Source organism: Limanda limanda, chromosome 11 (genome assembly GCF_963576545.1).
Source record: "Limanda limanda chromosome 11, fLimLim1.1, whole genome shotgun sequence".
NCBI lineage: Eukaryota > Metazoa > Chordata > Actinopteri > Pleuronectiformes > Pleuronectidae > Limanda > Limanda limanda.
The window spans coordinates 1624506-1648235 of NC_083646.1; the positions used below are offsets into that span (position 1 = coordinate 1624506).

The 23730-nt window shown below is 42.3% G+C and overlaps 1 protein-coding gene across 1 annotated transcript in view; it reads right to left on the reverse strand.

The window, feature by feature from the left end:
• LOC133014504 (raftlin-like) overlaps window positions 1-23730 on the reverse strand; it is a 102215-nt gene that overhangs the window by 37531 nt on the left and 40954 nt on the right. Inside the window, exons 3-4 of the mRNA XM_061081769.1 lie at window positions 16135-16312; window positions 4042-4150 (exon numbers count right to left, since the gene is read on the reverse strand). Coding sequence (XP_060937752.1) covers window positions 4042-4150; window positions 16135-16312 — 287 coding nt within the window. The remainder of the gene's footprint in view (window positions 1-4041; window positions 4151-16134; window positions 16313-23730) is intronic.

Below are 23730 nucleotides of genomic sequence, written 5' to 3' on the forward strand. Positions count from 1 at the left end.
CACATGAGTTTTATCATATGATCAAAACTAGTTAGATCTCACATTAAGGTAAGTTTTTTAAACATGTTCCTGAAATAGACAAACATGCAAAGTGCGGAAACTATTAGTTATAGAGCATGAATGATATGCATCTTTTAGGGAGTAAAACATTTCTGATAAAGATAAATCAGCCAATATGTAAATATGAAAAATGTAGGCAATGACTCCTGTTATGTTGTCATATAACTATACTGACAAATAAATGTAGCTGGGGATTAATATTTTACAGTTTAAGCAACTTTATTTTGAATAATGAAGAAAACACAAATACAACCAAGTATATAGAACTTAATTGGGAATATACACTTGTTATAAAATGTAAACATAAATACACATCTTGTCTGCATTGTTTAATGTGCAGAATAAAAGTTGTTTTACTGTTTTTTCAGCTAAGTGATCAATAGTTTGGGCTCTAATTAGCTGATTACTAAATATATTCAATATAATGGAACTTTATGTTTTTCTTGTAACTTAAACACATAAGATTAAACTCAGGAAGATTAAAGCTACACAAACATGTGTATTAAATGTCTACAGGCTAGATTTGACATGTATATTAGACGATGTGGATGAAGATAAGTTTTAATTAAAAAGTTAAGGACACCAGCTAAAGGGAATCTGAAGGATTTTAAGGAGTCGACTATAAATGAGACCGGTTCTTAGCTACAGCGCCGTGTCCCTCATGCATAACTGGGAATAATAGAATAAATGGAGGATATAATCAAATTAGTATTCTTCTGAACTCTTCATATTCTCACATAAGTTAGTGCGGCTCAGAGTGAAACCACCTCGGGTCAGAAAAACGAGGTTTCGAGGTCAGAAAATGAAACTTTGCATCACTTAATTTCTGTTCATTAACCCAAATGATGCAGAGCACAGACTTGATGAAAAATATTCTGGAAGCTGCTTCGCCTCATTCTGCCGCATGAATATCAACAGCCCCGAAGTGCCAGCAAATAAAAAAAAAAAGCCCATTTCAATTTTGACTTGAGACCACATTTCCTATTTCCCCCCCGTAAGTTATTAAAGTGGCACCAGGAGAAGGTGTCTGAAGGTCAAGATGAAAACCCCGGAGAGAGAGATTAAGAAAAGGCGTAGGGAGAGCGAGGGAAGAGATGACAGGGGGAGAGGCAGAGGGATGGATGTGGAGATTGAGACAGTGGTGGAGAGAGAGAAAAGAAAATGAGAGGATGAAACAGGCGATGAAGAAAGAGAGAGAAGCAGACGCGGAAACAGAGGGCGGAAGGGAATGGACTTCTCCGCTCGCTCCTCCACCACTCATCCATGTCCACTTTCTTTTTTAATAGATTTCTAGCCTCGCCTCCCCCTCCTCTTCCTCCTCCCCCTCCTCCTCCTCCTCCTCCTCTTCCTCCTCCTCCTCCTCCCCCTCCTCCTCCTCCTCCTCCTCCTCCTCCTCCTCCTCCTCCTCCTCCTCCTCCTCCTCCTCCACCTCCTCCTCCTCCTCCTCCTCCTCCTCCAGCTCCAGCAGGCCTGTAGCGGCTCAGTAGATTAAAATGATAACCAACAGTAATGAGGTCCTACAGGACGGCGGTTGCATGACTAATCGAAGGGCAAAACGTACAGAAAGGTTCAGGAGTGAGGCTTCAAAGGCCGGCGCAGCAGTCGGTGATACACAGATTAGGAAGGAGGCGGAACCTCGGTGACCCGGCGCCGGTGACACACGGGAGAGGAAGGAGGCGGAACCTCGGTGACCCGGCGCCGGTGACACACGGGAGAGGAAGGCGGGTCAGCGTGTATTTCATCTGAGCTGTCGTTTCTACATCAGAGCATCAAACCAGTGGCGTCAGTTCCAGATCAGTGGGACGCTGGGATCTCACATCTTTCATGCTTTCAAGTCCTCTATGGAAAATTATTTGGTTTGCTAATTAGCGATTAGCCTTGAACCATTAGAGTAGAGAACCATTAGACTGGAGTATTGCATAAATACATTCAGATGCGATGCAGGGAGAACTGCAAATGAGCAATATACTGTATTTTAAAATGTGATACGTGCAAAATGATTAATTCTATATGAAGCCAGGAGTAGATTCTCACACACCACGATGTCTGTGAGGCAGATTCTGAAATGATTTCAGGGAGATTTCAGGATTATGGGACTAAAAATAACTAAACTTTACAATTATATGAATTATGTACCTCGCTCCAACTCAGGTGGAAAATGTGCATTTGCTTAAGTAAGGTACTTAAATCCAATTTTCAGGTACTCAGACGTCACTGTCATTTTCCTTTTATGAAACTTTATAAGTCTTCTTCATTTCAGAGGGAAATATTTCTACTTTTTACTCTACTCCATTCATTAAACCTATGATTAACTTATTTTGTGAAGATATTGATTTTGTTGGAGTTAGCAGTTTCCATATGAAACTCATACATCAGAAACTTATCTGGAAAAAGCCCAAAAAAACTCTTTATCAAGTCAATGTAATAGTTCTGTAAGTTTATTTAAAATGTATTTTATTTTCAGTTTTCTCTTTATTTTTTATGTGTATCTTCTCTTTTCTAGACCCCAAAGAAGATGTATGTGTTTTTAAATGAGCTGTGTGAGGCAAACCAACAAACAAAAATCTACAGTTATGAATTGTGTGGCATGCAATATATGTAATACTCAATATTTAGAGATAGTTTTATCTGGAGTTGCAACACTATGAAAAAATACGTTTAAAAATCAATGAATCAGTAATTCAACACCCTCGAATAGGCCATTGTTCGTAATACATTTAGCTGATTATACTTTCATAAGTTTTGGACGAATGGAATACTTCAGCACTGCTGTATTATCCCTTTCACTGAAATCAAAGATCTGTATTACACGTCTCCACAGGTCCACTCCACTTCCTTTACCTCAGACTGGCCCCAGACCTGAATAAGGTTTGATCACATAAAGAATAATCAGGTCAGGTAGAGTCCTGTTATAATGGTGAGGGTCTCTTATCCCTGTGGGAATATGTATTATACTCAAAAGGATCCAAGCCGACCTGCTATTACCTCCCGGGGCGCTTTCATTACAGCAGGAGCAACGTGTTCTTTAGAGGTGAGCTGGAAGGTGTGAACTGTGAAGAGCAGGAACAAGTTAAATGTCTTTCTGCTCATTATGGAGCACATTTTGAATTTGGGTCTCTAACTTCTACCTGGGTGTTTCGGTTTAGTCTGACGTTTGGAAAAATGACTTTCGACAGATTGGTTTTACAAGACTTTTACTCTGAAAAACCCACTGCTGATCCGTCCACTACCTCCTGTCTGACTCTGACTGATGTAATTGATGTAAATAACGACAAAGTGCAGCGAGTTTCACACAAATCTGATCAATTTGGGATTGAGATGCAGGATCTCTGACACGACTGTGATCTGTTTATGCTTTTAGCTCAAAGTGACATCTTGTTCATTACTCTGGCTCAAGCAAATAAGAGTTTTGAGCCTCAAAGATGTAATGATCAGAAAGGAGCCTGTCAACACGGAGCAGAAGCAACAAAATCAAACTTTCAAACCAACGACTAATTCATACCTGACACAAAAATATACACATCCTCAGTTTTCTTTATTATGTTTAAAGTGGCAATTAAGCTTAATAAACATTCTTTTATTGTCACTCCGCTCCTAGCGTTCTGTGACAAGCTGCGATTAAACGTCTGCAGCCTGACAGCCATGAGCTCGATTAGCTGATATCCAGATGTAAACAAACATGGTGTTCTCTGGACCTTCAGACGAGGTGACACAACGAACAAAGCCTTTTAACTTTGGGAAACAACTTATTTTATATTCTGCACGGAGGCAATGGAGCCCTGAGAGACACACGTTCTTCCTTTAGATGTTCTCACTCAGTATTTGATGTTCGAATCCATATCTCGCCATTTATTTATAAAGACCATTACTATTTCTCTCTCCCTCTCCCAGTCCTCCCTCCCTTTCTGTTCCATCTCTGCTTCCAGCTGGGCACAAACTGACAAAACCTCCAGCTTGGCATTTGCAAAGCGGCCCCCTTACCTTCTTGACGTAGCCCTGGATGAGCTCGGGGGTGGGCACCTGCCCGGCAGTCAGACACTCCTCCAGCTGCAGCTTGTACGGTGGGCACGCCGGCTGGCTCCTCTCCGCCCTGGGGGGGGGGGGGGGGGGGGGGGGAGAGGACAATGAGTTTTCAGCCTGTCAGCCCGCCGGACTCAGGATGCACGAGGGGGGGGTTCATGCATTAACACTCACACACGTTCACAACCCCCCCCTCAAATCATAACATTAACAAACATAAAGCATCTGTGAACAGTTTGCTATTCACACACAAATCTATAACGCAAAAATAACCCCCGATCAATAAATTACACTGCTACTCCAGAAGCTTTGTTAATGTTGGTGGTGCCCCGTGGGAGGCGCGGGGGGGTGGGAATACAATAAAACACTTAAGTGAGACAAAGATCCACATGGATGAAAGCAAACACATGGGGAGAACAGAGAGCAGGAAATCCAATGCAGCCGCCCCCCCCCCCCCCCCCACCAACCCCCCCTCAGCCCTCCTCACTGAGGCCATCAGTATTTTTGAGCCGGGAGAATCTATTTATACGCTTCTGTATTTTCCCCGTTCGGTCCTCTGGAGGAAATCCCAGAGCGAGCCCCGGGGAGACTAATGCCCCAGCTTCCACCTCTCAGCTTCTCATCCTGTTGACAAGGAGCCTCACACACCCTTTCCCTCAGTGTGCGTGCAGCTACAGTTAATGCATGTGTGTGTGTGTGTGTGATTGTGTGCGACTGCTCTGCGTGAGCTCTGACTTTACACGAACACCTGATGTGCGAGAGGCTAAAAGATGCCTGCGTGCAAGCTGGTGTCTGTGTGACAGGCGGTTTTTTCACCTTCCAGTTTCACGGGAGGAGTTTGTCCCTAATGCATCATCACAGGGATTCGTTTCCCACTGTCACTGGTTCAGATTGAGCCGCTTGTGTAGCAGCTAATAACAACTTGTAGAAAATAGAAATATAACAAATCTTGCATCCTGTAAGTACATTTGTATAAATTAAACAACGGATTACGGATGTTTTTTACATGACTCATCCAACGATACTTGATATGTGTTGTCAATTCTAATATTGTAGTTGCATATTTTTTAAATAAAGTGAATAGAATAATGTTTTTCATGAGTCTCAGGCACCTTTAAAACTTGTTAGATGAACTTAAGCTAAAACTGAACCTAAGAACTTAACTATTATCTTCAGTTAACCCATATTTTCAAAAACCCAAACAATCTTTCTCCAGAAATAATGTTACGTGCGTCAACTTATTTTTCAAATCTCATATTCTGCAATTGCTATTCACTTCTTCAAAGATCATCTTCATGAAAAAGTGATTTTCGTTGCTGGCTTCTTGTTTGTGTTTTCACAAACCTGAAGTCTCTGAGATTTGCAGTTCCGAGCTTTAGATGAGCTGGTGGTTGGATTTGTTTTATTTAACCTGTGGATAATGGGAAGTTTTCCCTCCTTTATGCTGCTACATATTTAGCTTTGGATATAAAAATCAATCTCATCATCTCAGCAAGAAATTCATAAACGCCATCAAGAAAATTATTGACAAAGTAAATCGTACTCTGCACAATCCTGTCACTGGTGCTTATAATATTTCTGTATAAAATTTTCGTTTCATATTTTAACATGTTCTTATATTTTATATACTTATAATGGCACAAACACACCACAGCAAATTCCTTGCATGTGTAAACCCACTTGGCAGTAAACCCTGATTCTGATATGTTGCTGTTCGCATGAAATGCACATTTCATGTTCGCGTGGTAACTTCCAGGAGACGGATTTAGAAATGAAATGGTTAAAAGCGATGTCACAGGGGAGTTATCTCGACTGTTAGTCCCGACAAAAACACGAGTCCATGCTTTTCCCATGATGCAACTCAATAGCCTCTTTCATTAAGCCCTCCCTGCCTGGTTAACACCCATCTTTCAAACTTTAAGCCGCTCGCTTGTCACACAGGCTTTTCCCTAACAGAAGTGCACTCTTAAAGAAGTCTCCAGGCCCCTGGAGTGGCTCTTTAAAGTTTTCCCAAACTGATGGAGTCTGTAGACAAAGACTCGTCTCCACTCCCAGGGATCCCCAGAGCAAAGAGAGCGTCTTTACATCTTCTCACTGTGTCTCTCTGTTGAGACTCACCTGCTTTTTTTCCTGTCTGCGTTGTCAGAATATATCTGGATTCTTCTTTATTTGTCATTTCACCGTCTGAATAAATGTGGCTAACGTGAGTCTTCAGAGGAGTGAAAACACATAAATCAAAATCCCACAGTTTGAAAGTCATCCCGTGATTTACTCTCAATCCAGACCTGAGTCTTTCTGTCAGTCTTCACGGAACAGTTAGTGACCCTGACTCATATCACTGCACCCGTAACAGAAGGAAAACACCTCATCATCACCACCTGACTCAGTGACACGCGTCGCTTTGCGTCCGTCACTGTCGCAGGAAGTCGCCCGACTGACTTCACTCCGGCTGAGAGTTGGCGCTCCTTGTTTTTCACACTGTTGTTCCTCATGTTATAAATGATCACAGTTGCACAATAGACCTCATACAGCCTGTTTGGGTTAAGATCTGTTCACGGGTCTGCAGGTGCCCCCCCCAGTGTGCTGCAAATTAACAGGCAGCTTCAAAGGATAATAAAATGATTCATAACGATAGGAATGTATTTTGGTGGAGGAATTAAAAGTCATCGTTCATAATCTACTAATATAATGAAAGTAATTCAGAGCTTCACTGAGAGATTTTTAATTCAGAAACTGGCTATGAAGCCGGATAATTTGCCGTCGTTTTGTGCCGTAAAAAAATAATATTTTTAGCCCGGAGATGTTGTCACCTCTTTTCAGACGGTGAATAAATCTTTCTGGGGAGTGAAGCTGAAGGGAGGAGACTTCAGCTGGCAGAGCATCACAGAGGAGGAGAGAGAGAGCAACCATTCAAACGGTGCACTCGGCCCTGGGGGGGGGCCTCGGGTTAAAAATAGCAGCCGCATCACCTGCAGTCCGTCTTCTCTGTGTGAAACGGTGACTTTTCATGCAGCGTGCTGCGCCGGCTGTCAACCTCGGAGGTCTCGCGTGGTTAGACGGGTGTCAAATGCCCGCCCGCCCCCCCACCTGGCGCCCCCTCCTGGGTGAATACACCTGCCATCCCCTCCCGCCTGCTCACAGACGGGTCACATGCTTTGTTTCGCTGTAGAACATCCTGTGTTGGACTAATCACTCCCCCCGGAGATGAGCGTTCACATGCTAACTGTGCTCCACCTGATAATGACTCGCTCAGGGATCGGATTCATCTGTGCGGCGACGCCTTCATTTGTAAACGCGCGTCCAATTTGTGTTTATCCGGGTGTGAAAAGGAACCGTGGAGACATATTACTGTGGTGTTTTTTTTTTACAGTGTAACTACGAAAAAAGATTTGATTTGAATCTTGAGATGTTTGCTTTTTGGACAAATGTATCTTGGTCTTTCTGTTAATTGATTTTCTACGGCTGCTGCTCTTGTACTTGTCTGATCATCACTCACGCTAACGACCACCGCTGGAGACTTTGAGTTTTGGTACAAAAGTAAGAAGTTGACTTTCTTTAGGGTTGAAGACAAATCGTTTTATGATTTTAACTTTTAAAGACCAAGGATCTATAACTATGACTCTGTGATTCTGCACTTAACAGTATCAGGAATGGAATTCGTGTTCGAACATAAACCAAAGTTATTTACAAAAAGAAAAACTTTAAACCTGATCCTGGTTCTGAATGGAAAATCAAGAAATGTGAGATTGTTTTGTCCCAGGGACCATTCTGACTGGAAAGTAATCCGCGGCCCACTGATGTGCCTACGGACGCGCGTGCCTAAGGAAGTTTTAACATTTGGTTTTCCATGTTGGTTTTATTTAAAAAACCTCAAACAAATCTAGAAAAATCTGTGAACAAACAACAAAAACGGTTGATTTTCAGTGCTTAAGAATTGATAACAAAATTAAAATGCAGTTTGTAGTTGTACTGCATCTCAGAACCATATGTACATCAATATATAACGTTCATGACTTAAATGTACAGACATGTAGCTGACATGTTGAGAGAACGTTAAAGTAACGGTGATCAATAACAATCAACATAAACTGGGGCTACAACTGAAGAGGGAAGATGACAAAGTAATGCAGAATATGTCACAAATGATAATCATACAATATCACACAAACATACGAGGCCTACTGAAGTTTAACCTCATGATCACCAGCACCTTTATATTATTTTAGACATTTTTATTATTTGAGATATTTTTCACAAAATTCAAGAGTAATCTGGAAATGTGTTGAAATATCAAAGCGAATTTTGCGGACCCCCTGCAATGCCGTCGTGGACCACCAGGGGGCCGCGGACCCCCGGTTGAAAACCCCTGTTTTAAAGAATAAGTGAAACTCTAGGTGGCGCTGAAGAGTCAAGGCATCTCCAGACTCTTTGAATTTATCTTGTCGGGTCATTTATGAATTTTCACAGCAATCCATCCAAAAGTTGTCAAGACATTTGCCTAAAAACCCCAAATTCCAACATGACAAAGGTATAAATTCACCTGAATCCTGAGGAGACCACAGGAGTCTGTACTGAAATGACAGTTCTATAGAAATATCTCTGCTGAGACCGAACAGACCGGACTGACCGACGCTGACACACGGGCACAATTAACTCAGCCTTGAAATTGTTCAAATGTCACGTCATTTTCATCAATACTCAGAGAACCAACCACCTACTGACTTGCAATTAGCTCACAAAGGCATTAATCAGACCGGCTTTCAAAGACTTCAGATCTAACGACCCGCTGCTTCTCTAACGGCTTCTGAGAATCACACGTGCGTCACTTCTCGTGCACAGAACCGTTTTCAACTGGAGACAAGGAGTCGGATCAGATGTATTTTCAGACGTAGTCTTTGCCTGACGGTGACAAAAGTGCACATCCGGTAAAACATTATAAATTATTACTTTGACGCCACCCAATCTCAGAAAATGACTTGAGAGGAGGTGAATCGCACTCATCTGATAAAAGCTTTTCTCTTTTCTTCTCTTCCAGGAAGAAAGTCTGAAGCTGAATGTAATTATTCAAATTGTCGTCAATGAACTTTGGTGAAAAAAACGTTAATTTGCTCCTGTTCTTTTGGAATCAGGAACAAAGTTGAGTCAGATATCTCACCATCGCTATGACGACAGAGAGCATCTAAACTGCTGTTTCGCACCCTGTCATCACGGAGCTTTAATAACATATAGAGCACCTCCTCTTATGTCCCATTTTCACACGTTCATGAATAATTTCACCACAGCCAGTCCCTCTAATGGTTCTTTGAGTCTGCACCTTTATTTTCCCACCATCTCCATCACCTCTCTCTCTCTCTCTCTCTCTCTCCGCCCGTCTCCTCCCTCTCAGCCCATCTCTCTTCCTGAGCACACAGGAGCGCCTTGCAATTACCCAATAATGATGAATATATCCCATCAGACATTGCCTGCTGAACTGTAACCCTATTCCAGCGCCAACCAAATTGAACACTGGGAAAATTTGACAGTTGACATTTAAAACCTTTTCAAACGGTCCAATACATTCTGTCTGCAGTGCAGGTTTTTTTTATCCTCTTCTTCTTGTAACCGGGAGACGGTCGCCGCCGGTGACAAATTGCCGTCAAAAGGTTTCTAAAGTTATAACCCACTTAACCGGATGTGTCAGGCGGGTGACAGTGTTTTAACATGTACAGATGACACGCCGCTGTACGTACACAACCTTTGTGTAGTTCCAGACTGTGCATCAAGCCCTCCATGTTAAGTGCCTTGTTGGCTGAGCCCTTCACTCTGAGGCTTATTCTGTAGAGACTGGAACTGGGATTGTGTCCACACACAGACTGTGCAGGTTTAATAAAGACGTGTTTACAGCGGCTGTTCACCAGTCGGCTCTTCTACCTTGATTCTTTGTTTTCCGTACAGTCATGAAAGGAAGTTGCTTTTGGACGGACGGATGAATGGCTGCTCGCTGTCATGCGTTCAGTCCCATTCGCTGCAGACCTCCCCACAACTGCCTCCCTTTGATTCCAAGGGTCTGACAGTAAAAAGGCTCAGGAGAGGAGAAGCTCTGCTTGTCTTATTTCTCTTCCTTCATTTTTCCCCTCTGCAGATTTTGGATTCCCCTGCGAGCAGCTGTCTCCACGGTGACAGACGCCGGAGATAAAGCCCGGCCCTGCTTTTGGCCGGTGCCATGAAAGGAGCGTACTCTCCTCTGCCCTTTTCACTCAATATCTCTCTCTCTCTCCTTTTACAAAAAAAACCCCATTCAGCCTCCTCCTGTCTTCCCAGCTCTCTCCACCCAGCTGTGATTTTCATTTTCATTTCTGCCTCCCCGACTGGTGGGGTCTTTTTCTCCGGAGCAAGGCAAGTGTGTCTTAAATAAAGAAGAGAAAGATATGCAGTCCATTCAGCTGCAGCCTATTCATGCAGAATCAATATTTTCCGCGGCCCGGGTTTCGCCGCGGTGAACAGCGACCGGACTGTTTGCACGAATGTACGTGCGTGAGGAAAGTGAACCTGAGGTGTTCTACACAACAGCATGGGAGGTGATTACTAATGGAAACAATCTGCAGCGAGGAGAAGCCAGATAAGCCGCTCGGCATTCCAACTACACGACCTTCCAAAAAGCTTTTTCACCCCACAATAGGTGCAATCCAGTCCTAGAGGTTGTCTACACATTTACAATAAAGTTATAAGGATCTATGGAAAAAGTAAAAGTCACGTTTGTTTCAGGAATAAGATAAAGTCGGACTCAGAGGAAGTTCGGAGACGGGGATGAGCACGAAACTCTCCCGGTTAAATTGATGAATGGACTGAATTTACATATGTGCGTTAAAGTCTAAACGACCTCTAAAAGTGTGTTTCAGTACAAGTCACATTCATCCACTGACGCACACATTCTCATCTATATGCAGCACTCACATCTCACACCGTTCACACACACACACACACGAGTGATGCCACCCATTTGTTAATGAAACGCTGTTGTCATCTTGTCCATCACCATCTCGCTAGAACTGACCATATTTGGAGGAGCAGGGGGGTGGAGCCTGACTGGGACAATGCACCCATTGGATGGTGACAGCTGTCAATCACACGGTATCTACGCCTCAATGCAAACAGTGCTTTTTCTGCTTTTTGACTCAAAACTAGACAATAATTCACAAAATGATCATCCTGCAGTTATGAAAAAGACTTGAAACTAAAGATTGAGACTTTAGAAATCCAGTGAGGAGTTGAGTCCTTTTCTCATAGACTTCTAGAATCAGACTTTCAGGCAACTAGTGCAGTTGCCCCATTCTGGTTGTTTAATAGTAGTTTAATAGTTTCCACATTGGCTTCACTTTCCAGAGTCTACGTCCATTTTAAAGTTAAAAGAAAGTAAACAAAAGTCAAACAGTGCTTTTTCTTCTTTTTGACTCAAAACTGGACAATACAATAATTCACAAAATGAACCTCATGCTGTTATGAAAATGTCTTCAAACTAAAGATTGAGACTTAAACTCCTGAAGACAAATATTTTCTGACTTTATAAATCCAGTGAGAAGTTGAGTGGTTATCTCATAGACTTCTAGAATCAGACTTTCTGGCAACTAGTGAAGTTGCCCTATTCTGGTTGTTTAATAGTCGTTTAATAGTTTCCACATTGGCTTCACTTTCCAGAGTCTACGTCCATTTTTCAGTTAAAAAAAAATAAACAAAAGTAAAAACAAAAACTCCACAGATTTCTCTTATGACACCTTGGGGTCGTGATAACTGCTCGAGCGTCTCCTCCTGTCAAACTGTCACTCAGGATCAAAGCCCTCCACTCCACTCGACACTAAAACACTCAGAGAGGAGTCGAGCCCATGGCCACTGTTGCATGTCCCCCCCCCCCCCCCCCCCCACCCCCCCATCTCTGTCTCCACAGCAGCTGATAAAAACACCTCAGGGTCCGTGTGGATCAGAAAAGGCAAATTCACTGATTAATAAACAGGGTGAATGTGAAGTGGAGCCTGTTTGTGGAATACTGATGCATCAGGGTTAATAAAGGTGTGATGTTGTCATATCTTATACTGGTAATAAAGACAGTTGAAGAAAACACAAACTGATCCAAAAGTTATTCAAAACTCGTCCATCATTTGATTGAAAGTCAATTTTCAATGATAACAAATGGCTTCGGTTCAAACGCTGTAAACAATGTAGAAAATAATCTTAAGAAGGATCCTGTATATGAACGTATTGGACCCAAAAACTTGAACAACAGTATTATTAAATCTAAAAATACAAGCTGCAGATGTGAGGATAATAGTAAAGCTGATATAATATCAAGAAATCATCAAGCATTTCTCAATAAGACAAGAATATTGAGTTACATGCAAAAACCTGCACAATCCTATATTGCATAGTTTTTGGGAACGTGTTATTTTAAATACATCATATTATCATGAGTTAATCATGACCACAATCTTAATTTGACCTTAACTAAGTAGTTTGAAAAGCCAAAATATAACCAGACATTCACCATAGAAACGACACATTAACAGACACTCAAACAATCTTTTACTAAAGCTGTTTTCTGTTGTTATTTAGGACTTGATGATATGGAATAATATATATTTTTTAAATCTTTTAAATCTGAACTTGAGCTTTAAATGAACAACTCGTCCTGATGAACTTTTCTGTCTGAATCGCAGTCGTCAGGTGATTGACAGTAAACAGGAAACATCGCAACGCTCAACTCTGGGAAAATTACAGTAAATAAGGATAAAAGTGAAAGTCTGAAATTAAGTTGTCATGTTTCTCCCGTGATGAATGATCTCACGCTGCGGTGAAGTTGTTTCTCTCGCTGTAAGACAAGAAGAAGAAGCCGGGCACGGTTTCTTCTGAGGGGAATTTCTCCAACAAACACCAGCGGGGGGGGGGGGGGACAGACACAGATGTTTAGACGCTCTAACCTGAAAACGAATCTTCCTCAGGACATAAGTTTTGCTTTCCCCCTCTCAGGAATTTCAATTATCACCAGAATCCATTTGTACAGACCAAATAATTTCCTTCCCTTCCTTTTTTGACGGTTTTATTTTCAGCGCTCTTATCTTTCGTGCTTTTGTTTTCTGCCCTGCTTGCATTGAAGTTATCATATTTTACTTTGGAACCTTACATTATCCTTTACAACTCTCCCACAGGGATCCCCAAAAAATGTTTCATCTTATTTTATTTCATCTTAGCTTCATCTCAATTCCCCCTGGTGGTCGTTCTTCTCCCTCCTGGATCTGACGCTTCTTTCTCGTTTCATTTTCTGAGAACAACACCAACAAAAATCCATTTTCACAGTAATCCTGTCTTTACTTTTCATTTTATGTTCTTAGTGTCATTTTTTCCAAACATGATTTCTCTCTGGTTGCAGCAGAACTATCAGCGGCTCTGATTATTACAGTCCTTACTCTCGGCTGCTTGTAATATCGGGTATTGGCTTTTTTTGTTAATGCACTGTCGCTGTGGGTGAGAGCGTTAGCTAAAGGACGGAAATGTCAATGTGGATTAGCGGCGGCGTTGTCATGTTCATCCTCGGCACGGAGGAAATTACAGGAATGGTTTGTCGTTATTCAGAAATGTGCGAGAGATGTGTATCGAGAGAGGAGTTCAATCAATCAATCATCATTCAAATTTTATTTGTATAGCCCATATTCACAAATCACAGTTTGTCTCATAGGGCTTTAACATGGTGAGACATCCTCTGTCCTTCACCCTCAACAAGAGTCAGGACAAACTACTAAAAACCCTTTTAACAGGTGAAGATATGTAGAAACCTCAGAGAGACACATGTGAGGATCCGTCTCCCAGGGACAGAAGTGCATTAGATGTCAAGTGAAGGAAAACATCATCGGGATTAAAGTTTTTCAGCAGCATCGATGAGGGGAAACATTTTTGAAGGATAACTTCAATACTATATGTCATGTTCCAGTCGCGAGATTTATCCACAACACTGTCGTTTATATGAGTATATCATTATATATTATATAAATAAATCATAATCTTAACACAACAAAGTGAATGTGTAAATCTTATAAGAACAATTGTAAAGAGGAGGAGCAATGGATCTTTTCCTGACACGTCCCTACACAGTGTTGGAGGAAGAACTGAACCATTTCACATGCAAAAGTACAAGTGTTCTCATTGGTAAAACTACCACATTAGCCTCTCTACATGATTAATAGTAGTACTTGCTTTTGAATATATTTAAAGTATTTGCACAACTGAGCCTTTTCCCTAAAGTCTGTCCTGGTTTTGCCTAAAGTGACTTTACAGTACGTGGTGCTGAATAAGCAGATCTGGTTTCATGACCTCTGAGGTTTTTCAAACTCATTCTGGGTTTTTCCCAAAGGCCACGGAGACGGATTCTGACCACACGCCCCCCCCCCCCCGCTGTCCATCACCGCCCCCCCCCCGTGCCCTTCAAACACACTTGGAGCCGCTCCCAGTTGGCGCCGTGCCGTTCACTGAGGTGCACCCCCACCCACCCCCTGCAGCTGCCAGCACCGGGGGGGCTCGGTCACGGGGCTGGAGGGCAGATGTATTGGGGGGTGGGGGGGGGGCGGCCGTGGCTTCGGGCCATACAGCCGGTTTTGGCCGGAGCTCTGAGGGGACTGGAGATGCAGGACTGAGATTATCGCTGACTCACGTCCAATCCAGCTGCACGCGGACAGATGTTGAGACGCTTTGAAGCGAAAGGTTGAACAACGGATATGAAATGTTTAATGAACCGGGCGGAGGTGGATGTCAAGCTGGAACATATCTCTGCCTCCATGTTGCCCCATATAAAGAACTTGAAATATATAACGCAATGGCCGGAAACATTATTAATTATGATATAAACCTTAAAAAGCCAGAAGAGTAATTTGTGCCATTATAGTCCAGGCAAAGTAGCCCATTTTGGAGCCAAAAATAGAAGTAATTGTAAAAGAATTTTTTTCAGCATAGATTATTTCTATGAGGTGTCCAGAACAACATACTAAAAGTCCTAAGAAATCGTAGTTGAGGAAATATGTTTAATTCTCATCAATGTGCCAATAAGGCAACAATACACCCCAAAAAGACTATTTTTTACTCCTATCAAAATGAAACTTTACACAATGAAAGTAACCATGAAACGTAACATTTTTTGTATTACAAGTTTCTTTGAAAATGAATTTATGTATGTATTTGTAATACATATGAATGGTGTTTTCCTATGCAAATTAGGACATATTCAATAAGTGTGGAGCTCATGTGCTTGTCAAATTCATTTCAAAAGAAACTTGTAATACAAAAAATTTTACGTTTCATGGTTACTTTCATTGTGTAAAGTTTCATTTTAATAGGAGTAAAGGAATAAAATAGTCTTTTTGGGGTGTATTGTTGCCTTATTGGCACACATTGATGAGAATTAAACATATTTCCTCAACTAGGATTTCTTAGGACTTTTAGTATGTTGTTCTGGACACCTCATAGAAATAATCTATGCTGAAAAAAATTATTTTACAATTAGTCGGTCGTAAAACGCTACTTTGCCTGGACTATTATACACGTGAAGACAAAGAAAGATCAGATTCCCACGACATGTGTTTTTCTGCATAATGACACCAATTAAGTTGCATTAGTAATCTCAGCATGTTTTTCCTAAGTGACTGTAATGGCTTCATCATCTTGTGATTACAAAGGTCGTGGTCCCGGGGGTCTCGCTGAGACATCTGGGACCCCTGGAAGATGATGGCCTGGCCCCCACCTTTGTTAAGTAGAATGCATTACTTTTAATTGGGGACGTTTTCCTTTACTGGTCTCAACCTAGGATAACTCCCCCCACAAAACCAGTGTAATGTAAGATTACTTTTTTACTAAAAAGTCTGTCAAGTGACAGTTTTACAAATATTAATCAAATTCATAACATTTGGGTATAAAAGCATCTAAAAATGAGACTGAAAATCAATTCAAACCTGCACATTTTTCAGCAACTATTCTTAAATACCACATGAGTACTTAAAGCATAAATATACAGTTAAATATCAAAAGTGCTGTGGCTCTCACCCGTCGTTGAGTCGGACCAGTATGGCCCGGTAGAGCTGGTGGGGGGGGCTGTTGGACTCCGGTCCACAGGGATGGACGAACGGGTGAACGGCTGCCAGGACGAAGCCCTGCTGGTAGAGCTCCTGCAGCTGACATGGCAGCTCCCGCACGGACGAGAGGTGCAGAGTGGACGTCCCGCCTGAGGGACACAGAGGAGACGAGTGTGAGACAAAACTGTTTGTGTTGCGGAATTATTTCTCTTGTTTGTTATTTCGAGGGATTAAACACGGACACATGTTGCTGCTCGGTGCAAATGGCTGAGCTGCTTTTGTCTTTAAATTTCTGGAGAAGGTGACGTCACAATGGACTTGACCTTTAACCCTTTGGATCAGAAATGATATGTGCAGAAGCAGAACAGTCAAGAGTTTGACTTCTTGACTTGTGTCTCCAAAAAATTCACAGCTACTTCGCCTATTGACACTCAGGTCTCTTTGTATTTATAAGTCTATATACACATATTTATACATGTGTACATGTTATAATTATTATATTACTATTATTATATATACTGTTGCTGCCATTATTTCTATATACTGCTATTATATTGTTATAATTACTATCATATATAAATATATATTATGTTATATTATACTATATATACTGTACTATTTTTATATACTGTCTAACAATAACATTACCATCATATCATCAGTACTATTACCATCATCTTGCCACTGCACCTTATCTAACTATTTATCTTGTGTTTCTGTTTTTATTCTTTCTACCTCAATATTTTTTATTTTATTTTATTCTATTGTATTTTATTGTATTCAAATATACCGGCTGCTATGACGACTTAATTTCCCTTCGGGGATGAATAAAGTAATCTATCTATCTATCTATCTATCTATCTATCTATCTATCTATCTATCTATCTATCTATCTATCTATCTATCTATCTATCTATCTATCTATCTATCTATCTATCTATCTATCTATCTATCTATCTATCTATCTATCTATCTATCTATCTATCTATCTATCTATCTATCTAATCCGTTCTTTCTCAGGCATTGTGGAAGCCGTTACAGTACATTCTCTCCAGGTCTTCCTGACAATCACATGATGGTTCAGAAATGTCACCACATTGACCTTGACCTTTGACCCCTGACCCCCAATGGTTTGTGCCAAATTTGAAGAAAGTCCCACCAACGATTCCTGAGATATCCCATTGATGCTTAAGTTGCAAGGATCAGATGAAAGTATGCGAGAGCAGAACAGGAAGTGACGATACTCTCCCGCTCTCCAACATCATCTAACATTTCATTTTGAGAGTCGTCCAGAAATAAAGATCCCTGAATATAGTTTGCTTTTGTCCTCTGTCATTTTTGTTTCATCAGGCTGCATCGAGATTTGCAATTCAGATACCGACGGTGATTTTAGATTCGGTCCCAGTTTGTTTTTCGCAATTAGCATCACGCGTTTTGCTCCATCCCCTCAATCTGGGAGTTAATAAGACGGGATCAGAATCCAATCAGAGCTGATTGCTTCTGAATCACAGCAGCGCTCGACATTCTGACACTTTGATTCCCTCCGAGCGCCACGTGACTGTAGAGCGGACGAGCGCCCGACATTAACGAGCTGCAATCACAGAGTGGACGGCTGCTCTGAAGAAAAAAAAAGTGACGTTTTAGAGATAGAGCCGGAGTGAAAAGGTCTTTTCTCCACATGATATTCTCTCCATCTCCCTCTGCAGGGGATGGAACCATGGGGGAGGAGCCACAAACAGCTACTGTGAGGCAACATCAGCCAATCACAGGGCGGTTCAGGTGCAGGAATAGAAGCAATGAGATTAGAAGGTAATAAAGCGCTTAATGGTGGGAGGGGAAGATGGAGGAAGAGGTCAGAAAAGAGAGGAAGAGAGGGAGGAGAGGTGAAGTTAGAGACACGATGGTCGAGACGACGCTTGGCCCGGGATTCGTGGCGTCTGGGATCCCAGAGGCGAACTGTACGAGGTGACATTCACTGCAGGCCAAACAGCTGGGGTGGGGGGGGGGGCGCCAAGACAAAGAGCTGGATGCAGAGGGGGAGAGAGAGAGAGAGACCAGGGAGAGAGAGAGAGAGAGACCAGGGAGAGACCAGGGAGAGAGAGAGAGAGAGACCAGGGAGAGAGAGAGAGAGAGACCAGGGAGAGACCAGGGAGAGAGAGAGAGAGAGAGAGAGAGAGAGAGAGAGAGAGAGAGAGAGAGAGAGAGAGAGAGAGAGAGAGAGAGAGAGAGAGAGACCAGGGAGAGACCAGGGAGAGAGAGAGAGACCAGGGAGGGAGAGAGAGAGAGAGAGAGACCAGGGAGAGAGAGAGACCAGGGAGAGAGAGAGACCAGAGAGGGATAGAGACAGAGAGAGACCAGGAAGGGAAAGAGACCAGAGAGGGAGAGAGAGAGAGAGACCAGGGAGGGAGAGAGAGAGAGAGAGAGACCAGGGAGTAAAGAGACCAGGGAGGGAGAGAGACCAGAGAGGGAGAGAGAGAGAGAGAGAGAGAGAGACCAGGAAGGGAGAGAGACCAGAGAGGGAGAGAGAGAGAGACCAGGGAGTAAAGAGACCAGGGAGGGAGAGAGACCAGAGAGGGAGAGAGAGAGAGAGAGAGACCAGGGAGAGAAAGAGAGACCAGGGAGAGATAGAGACCAGGGAGAAAAAAACACCAGGGAGAGAGACCAGGGAGAGAGAGAGAGACCAGGGAGAGAGAGAGAGAGAGACCAGGTAGAGAGAGAGAGAGACCAGGGAGAGAGAGAGAGAGAGACCAGGTAGAGAGAGAGAGAGACCAGGGAGAGAGAGAGAGACCAGGGAGAGAAAGACACCAGGGAGAGAGACCAGGGAGAGAGAGAGAGAGACCAGGTAGAGAGAGAGAGAGACCAGGGAGAGAGAGAGAGACCAGGGAGGAAGGAGGGAGGTCTGGTTGTCTGTCACATGACTTGTGAAATGCGGCTGCAGCTCATTAGAATGAATGAAACCACTCAGAGCCAAAGGTTTGAATCTGTGGGAAAAGTCCGAGTTACAGAAGTTCAACCGGAGGTCGGCCGGGGCGGGGGGGGGGGAGCTAAAGTAACATCTGTGTTCTACATCTGGAGTCTGGGAAAATCCAAGTATTTTTACACTGTAAATATGGCCATAATGATGATGGAATGAAAAATCTGCAAAGAAATGTTCATAATTTCAAGCTGTGTCAACATGAGGTCGTCGGGGGGGTAGATCCAGGTCAGTCGGGTGTCGTTGCTCCTTTGATGTTAACGTGTCTGCGCTCTGCATTACACGTGTGTAATCTATTACATCTGTGTAATCTATTACACACGCTCGGTACAAAGAAAGTGTTTTACAGTGAAACACAGAAAGAGAGAGAGAGAGAGAGAGAGAGAGAGAGAGCGAGAGACAGAGAGAGAGAGAGAGAGACAAGGGAGAGAGAGAGAGAGAGAGAGAGAGAGAGAGAGAGAGAGAGAGACCAGGGAGTCACCAGTTCCATTAGTGATGGAGTCAGTTCCTCAGTTTGGGCGCAGATACAAATTGCGATTTTTTTTCTGGATTTTTTTAAAGATTGTCCAGAAAATAATTCATGGATTTGGATGGAAAAGAATCAGGTACACTGCAAAAAAGGAATTTCAAGAAAGTAAAAAAGCCTTGTATCATGAAAATAAGTCTTATTTTTATCTTTTTTTTCGCTCAAAAAGAAAATTAATCTTGTCAAGCATGTTTTGTTTAGAAAAATTATCTAATTTTAAGAAAGTATGCCTTACTTTTTCTTGACAAGATATACCAGCTAAAAATGTTTTACAATAAAACCCAGTGCAGTGACAAGATTATTTGCCTTATTTTAAGAGTAAGACCATTTGCACAACTTCTCAATTTAAGAATGCCATGAAACAAGGACAATTAAATTAAAGTTTTTTTTATTATTATTATTATTATTATTTTCATTGCAGGGCAGAACCTGCTGCTTCATATCTAACATATTAAGATGACAGCAGACTGGTCTATACAACACACAACATAATATAAAGTACCATGCTGAATGAAAACTGCATGGCCCATAAACAAAACAAAATGAAAAAACGGCCAAAATGATATGACCCTTGACTCAATTGCATCCTGAATCACAAAAGAACATGCAGGGAGATATTTTTGTAATTTTTTAAAGATTGCGCAGAGAATAATCTTGATGGAAAAAAGAATAATTTAGAGAACCCGTGGAAACATCAGAAAAAGATGTTTAGTTTGTTCTGTCTGGGATACTGTAAAAAACATGGCGGCCTCCATAGAGAGGACCCACTTCTGATATTATATATATAAACTGATAATATAAAGTTTTTTAAATATAAAGAAGACAACAACTAAGATGATCACACACGAGTGAAAACATCAGTAGAATAATTTTAGATTCCATTTACGCCAATAGATCCCTTTCACCTAAATCTCTTTGCATGGAATCTGTCTTTCTCTCCACTTCATTCATTTTTTGCAGCGTGCAACTCAACCAGCCAATCAGCAGCCGCCTCTGAGACGTAGAGGAGCTGATTCAGTTCATCCCCGACTCTTCCTTCCAGGCAAACATTCCAGAGGTTCATTATGAAACCACTGAAGAAGAAGAGGAGAAGGAGGAGAAGAAGAAGAAGAAGAAGAAGAAGAAGAAGAAGAAGAAGAAGGAGAAGGAGGAGAAGAAGGAGGAGAAGAAGAAGGAGGAGAAGAAGAAGAAGCTGTCCCCTCCGGGTGAGTGAGCGCTCGGGCTAAAAATACTCAAATTTCTCAATCACGCTCTGTCCTATTGCGCCGTAACACCGAAGCCTTAGAAGTTACAAGACATGAAGACATTAACACAAAGAAATAGGTCGCCATTGCAAACTGCTTAAACGTATTCACACCCCCCCCCATCTGCTCCTCCCCCTTGCTCCCTCTCCTCCCCCTCCCTCCACCAGTCAGAGCCCGCCTGTGGAAATGGAATTAATCCTTCTGTCTGTGATCTATGATTTTGTTTCTTTTCCTACGTTCCCTCTTCGTCTCGGAGCAACACAAACACGCCGCCCCGTCCTCCCTCCCACTCCTCCCACCCCCCCCCAGCGGGTTGCGTGTGCGCCCGGTTCACGCGGCGGTGGATATTAAGTGGAAAATGAAGCCGTCTCTTTGCTTGCTCTCTCATCCCTTTAGTTGAGATGAGTAAATAAGGAATGGTTTCAATTAGGCGCTGGGAACACAGCCGCTGGCGACTCAACGTTGCCTTTAATCGCTGTGTGAGCTGTGGTATTAATTTCATCCAGAGGCCTTTAAATACACAGGCCGTGCATTTATTTATCAAAACCAATTTTTATTTATTTTATTTGTCACGCTGCCTCCGGAGCAGAGTGTTGCCCGGTTGCTGAGTTTTTTACCCGAACCTCTCGTTGTTGTAGAGATGTTTACTCTTCACGAAAAATCTTGTTATCCGCGGAGAATCGCTTTGTTGGCGCAGATGAAAGCGAATCAGCCGCACGTGTCGGCGCTGAGGTTCTGTGCTGAGGAGATTTATAGTTTTTTTGTTTACCCTGGAAGAAGGTTCTCTCACATGTCAACAGAAGAGGCCTTCAACTCGCAAAAGGAACAAAACGCTTGGTGACAAATAATGAGAAAAGAAATAAAGAGGCTTCGGGCTGACAACTAACAAATTGGTTTTCTGGAAGATTGTGTAAGTGAAGAGCAATCAAACAGATGACACCACTAAACACAGGGGGGGGGGGAGGGGGAGTAAAGTGGGGTCACGTATGAAGAGAACACACGGAGAGGGAGCGATGCTAACGGGAAGAGACGCGACAAGTTAGTCACTAGTTTGTGGTGGATCACAGGTCAAGGGTCAGAATAACTGTTGTGTTGAGTGAGTATAAAGAGTGTGTTTATGATAATTCTCTGCAGATAGATTCAGGCCAGAAAACCCTGGAGTCACCGCTGCTGCACAGAGAGAAGTTCACATGTTTATTCAAAGTTCAGTGAAGCTCGGCTCGGGACGCTCGACCTGAAGTGAACTGTTGTTGAGATGATTCCCAGCCGCCGCCGCCGCTGGAGAACTGGTTCCCTGTTTATTGAAATGGATGAGAAGTAGGGTTGCAAAGGGGCGGAAAGTTTCCGGTAAATAACCAGAAACTTTCCGGAAACTTTCCACGGGAATATTAAGCTCGGGAATGTTGGGAATTTTGAAAAAAAAATAACTATGTAAATTAAACGCTGAGCAATAAAAACATCTTTCAAAACTCTATTTTAAAGATGTATGGAACGTTGAGTTTCAACCCTCCTCTGGTCATTCTTCCATCACATGCACAGATAACTCCCAGCATGCTTCACTCTACAGCAGGGCTACTGAGGCCTGCTGTAGAGTGCAGGACTAGTCAGGTAAGTTTCCATGATATTACTGGGGAAATATATTAGCATGCTGATTGAGGATTGATCATCTGTTCATCTAGACTATTTCCATTCATTTATCCATCAATTGTAAAATATGTTTACAGACGATTCCAATTGTTTGGCTAACTATTTATATCTCTGGCATTGCATTAGTGTTTTTTTACAAACTTTTTTCTCATCTTATTCTACAGAACAATGCCACGTGCACTCTCTCATGTGTGGAGACATTTCACCTCATCCAATGTAGAAGGAAAGGCTGTGTACATTTGCAAATACTGTGCAAAGACCTATGTTAAGAATGACACAACGATGCAGAAGCATATAGTCAAGTGCCCAAAGTTTCCTCAGGGCTCAAATCAGCCTATGACACAACAACATGTTTATATTTATGTCTGTATATGACAAGGTAAATACAGTTAGTATAAATTATCCACAACATTTCCAGTTTATTCCCGTTTATTCCCGTTGATTTCCGTTAATTCCCGTATATTCCCGTTAATTCCCGTTAATTCCCTTTAATTCCTGTTAATTGCCGTTAATTCCCATGGAAAGTTTCCAACTTTGAATATTCCCAGAATTTTGCAACCCTAATGAGAAGTCCTGAAATAAATGCATATGATTCCACGACAAGCTGATGAAATCCATCTGCTAACGAGGCTCATGCAACACGACTGAAAGCTCCAGAGCAGCTGCTGGATGGACCTGTGGGTGGAGAGCTGGGAGATCACTTCCTCATTCAAGAGCAAACGTGTGAAAACGGAACGAGGCTGTTTGAGAAAGTGAAAACAAAGAGTTTCTAAAAAATAAGAAGAAGATGAATGCAGAAGAATAAAGGGAACAATATAAAACTAAATATAGTTCTCAAATACTGCGGGTAAACAGTTGAGGTGGGCTTCACGGATGTGTGTTTGTTTGTCAGTGTGTGTTTGAGTGTGTGTGTGTGTGTGTGTGTTTGTGTAAAAAGCAGAAGCCTCAACATTCATTTCACAGTGAAGATGTAAACATGCAGTTTTTCATATGCATGCCTGAGAGGGTTCATCTCAGGAGCAGAATAAATAATAAACAACCGTTCCATTAATTCCCCCGGCCTTCCACCCCCGGCCACACGTCTCTAACTGACTCATCACATGGAATCAGAAGTGGCCCTCGCTCCACGTGTCTCACTTCTGGATGAAATCCATTTATGATTCATTAGACTCGTAT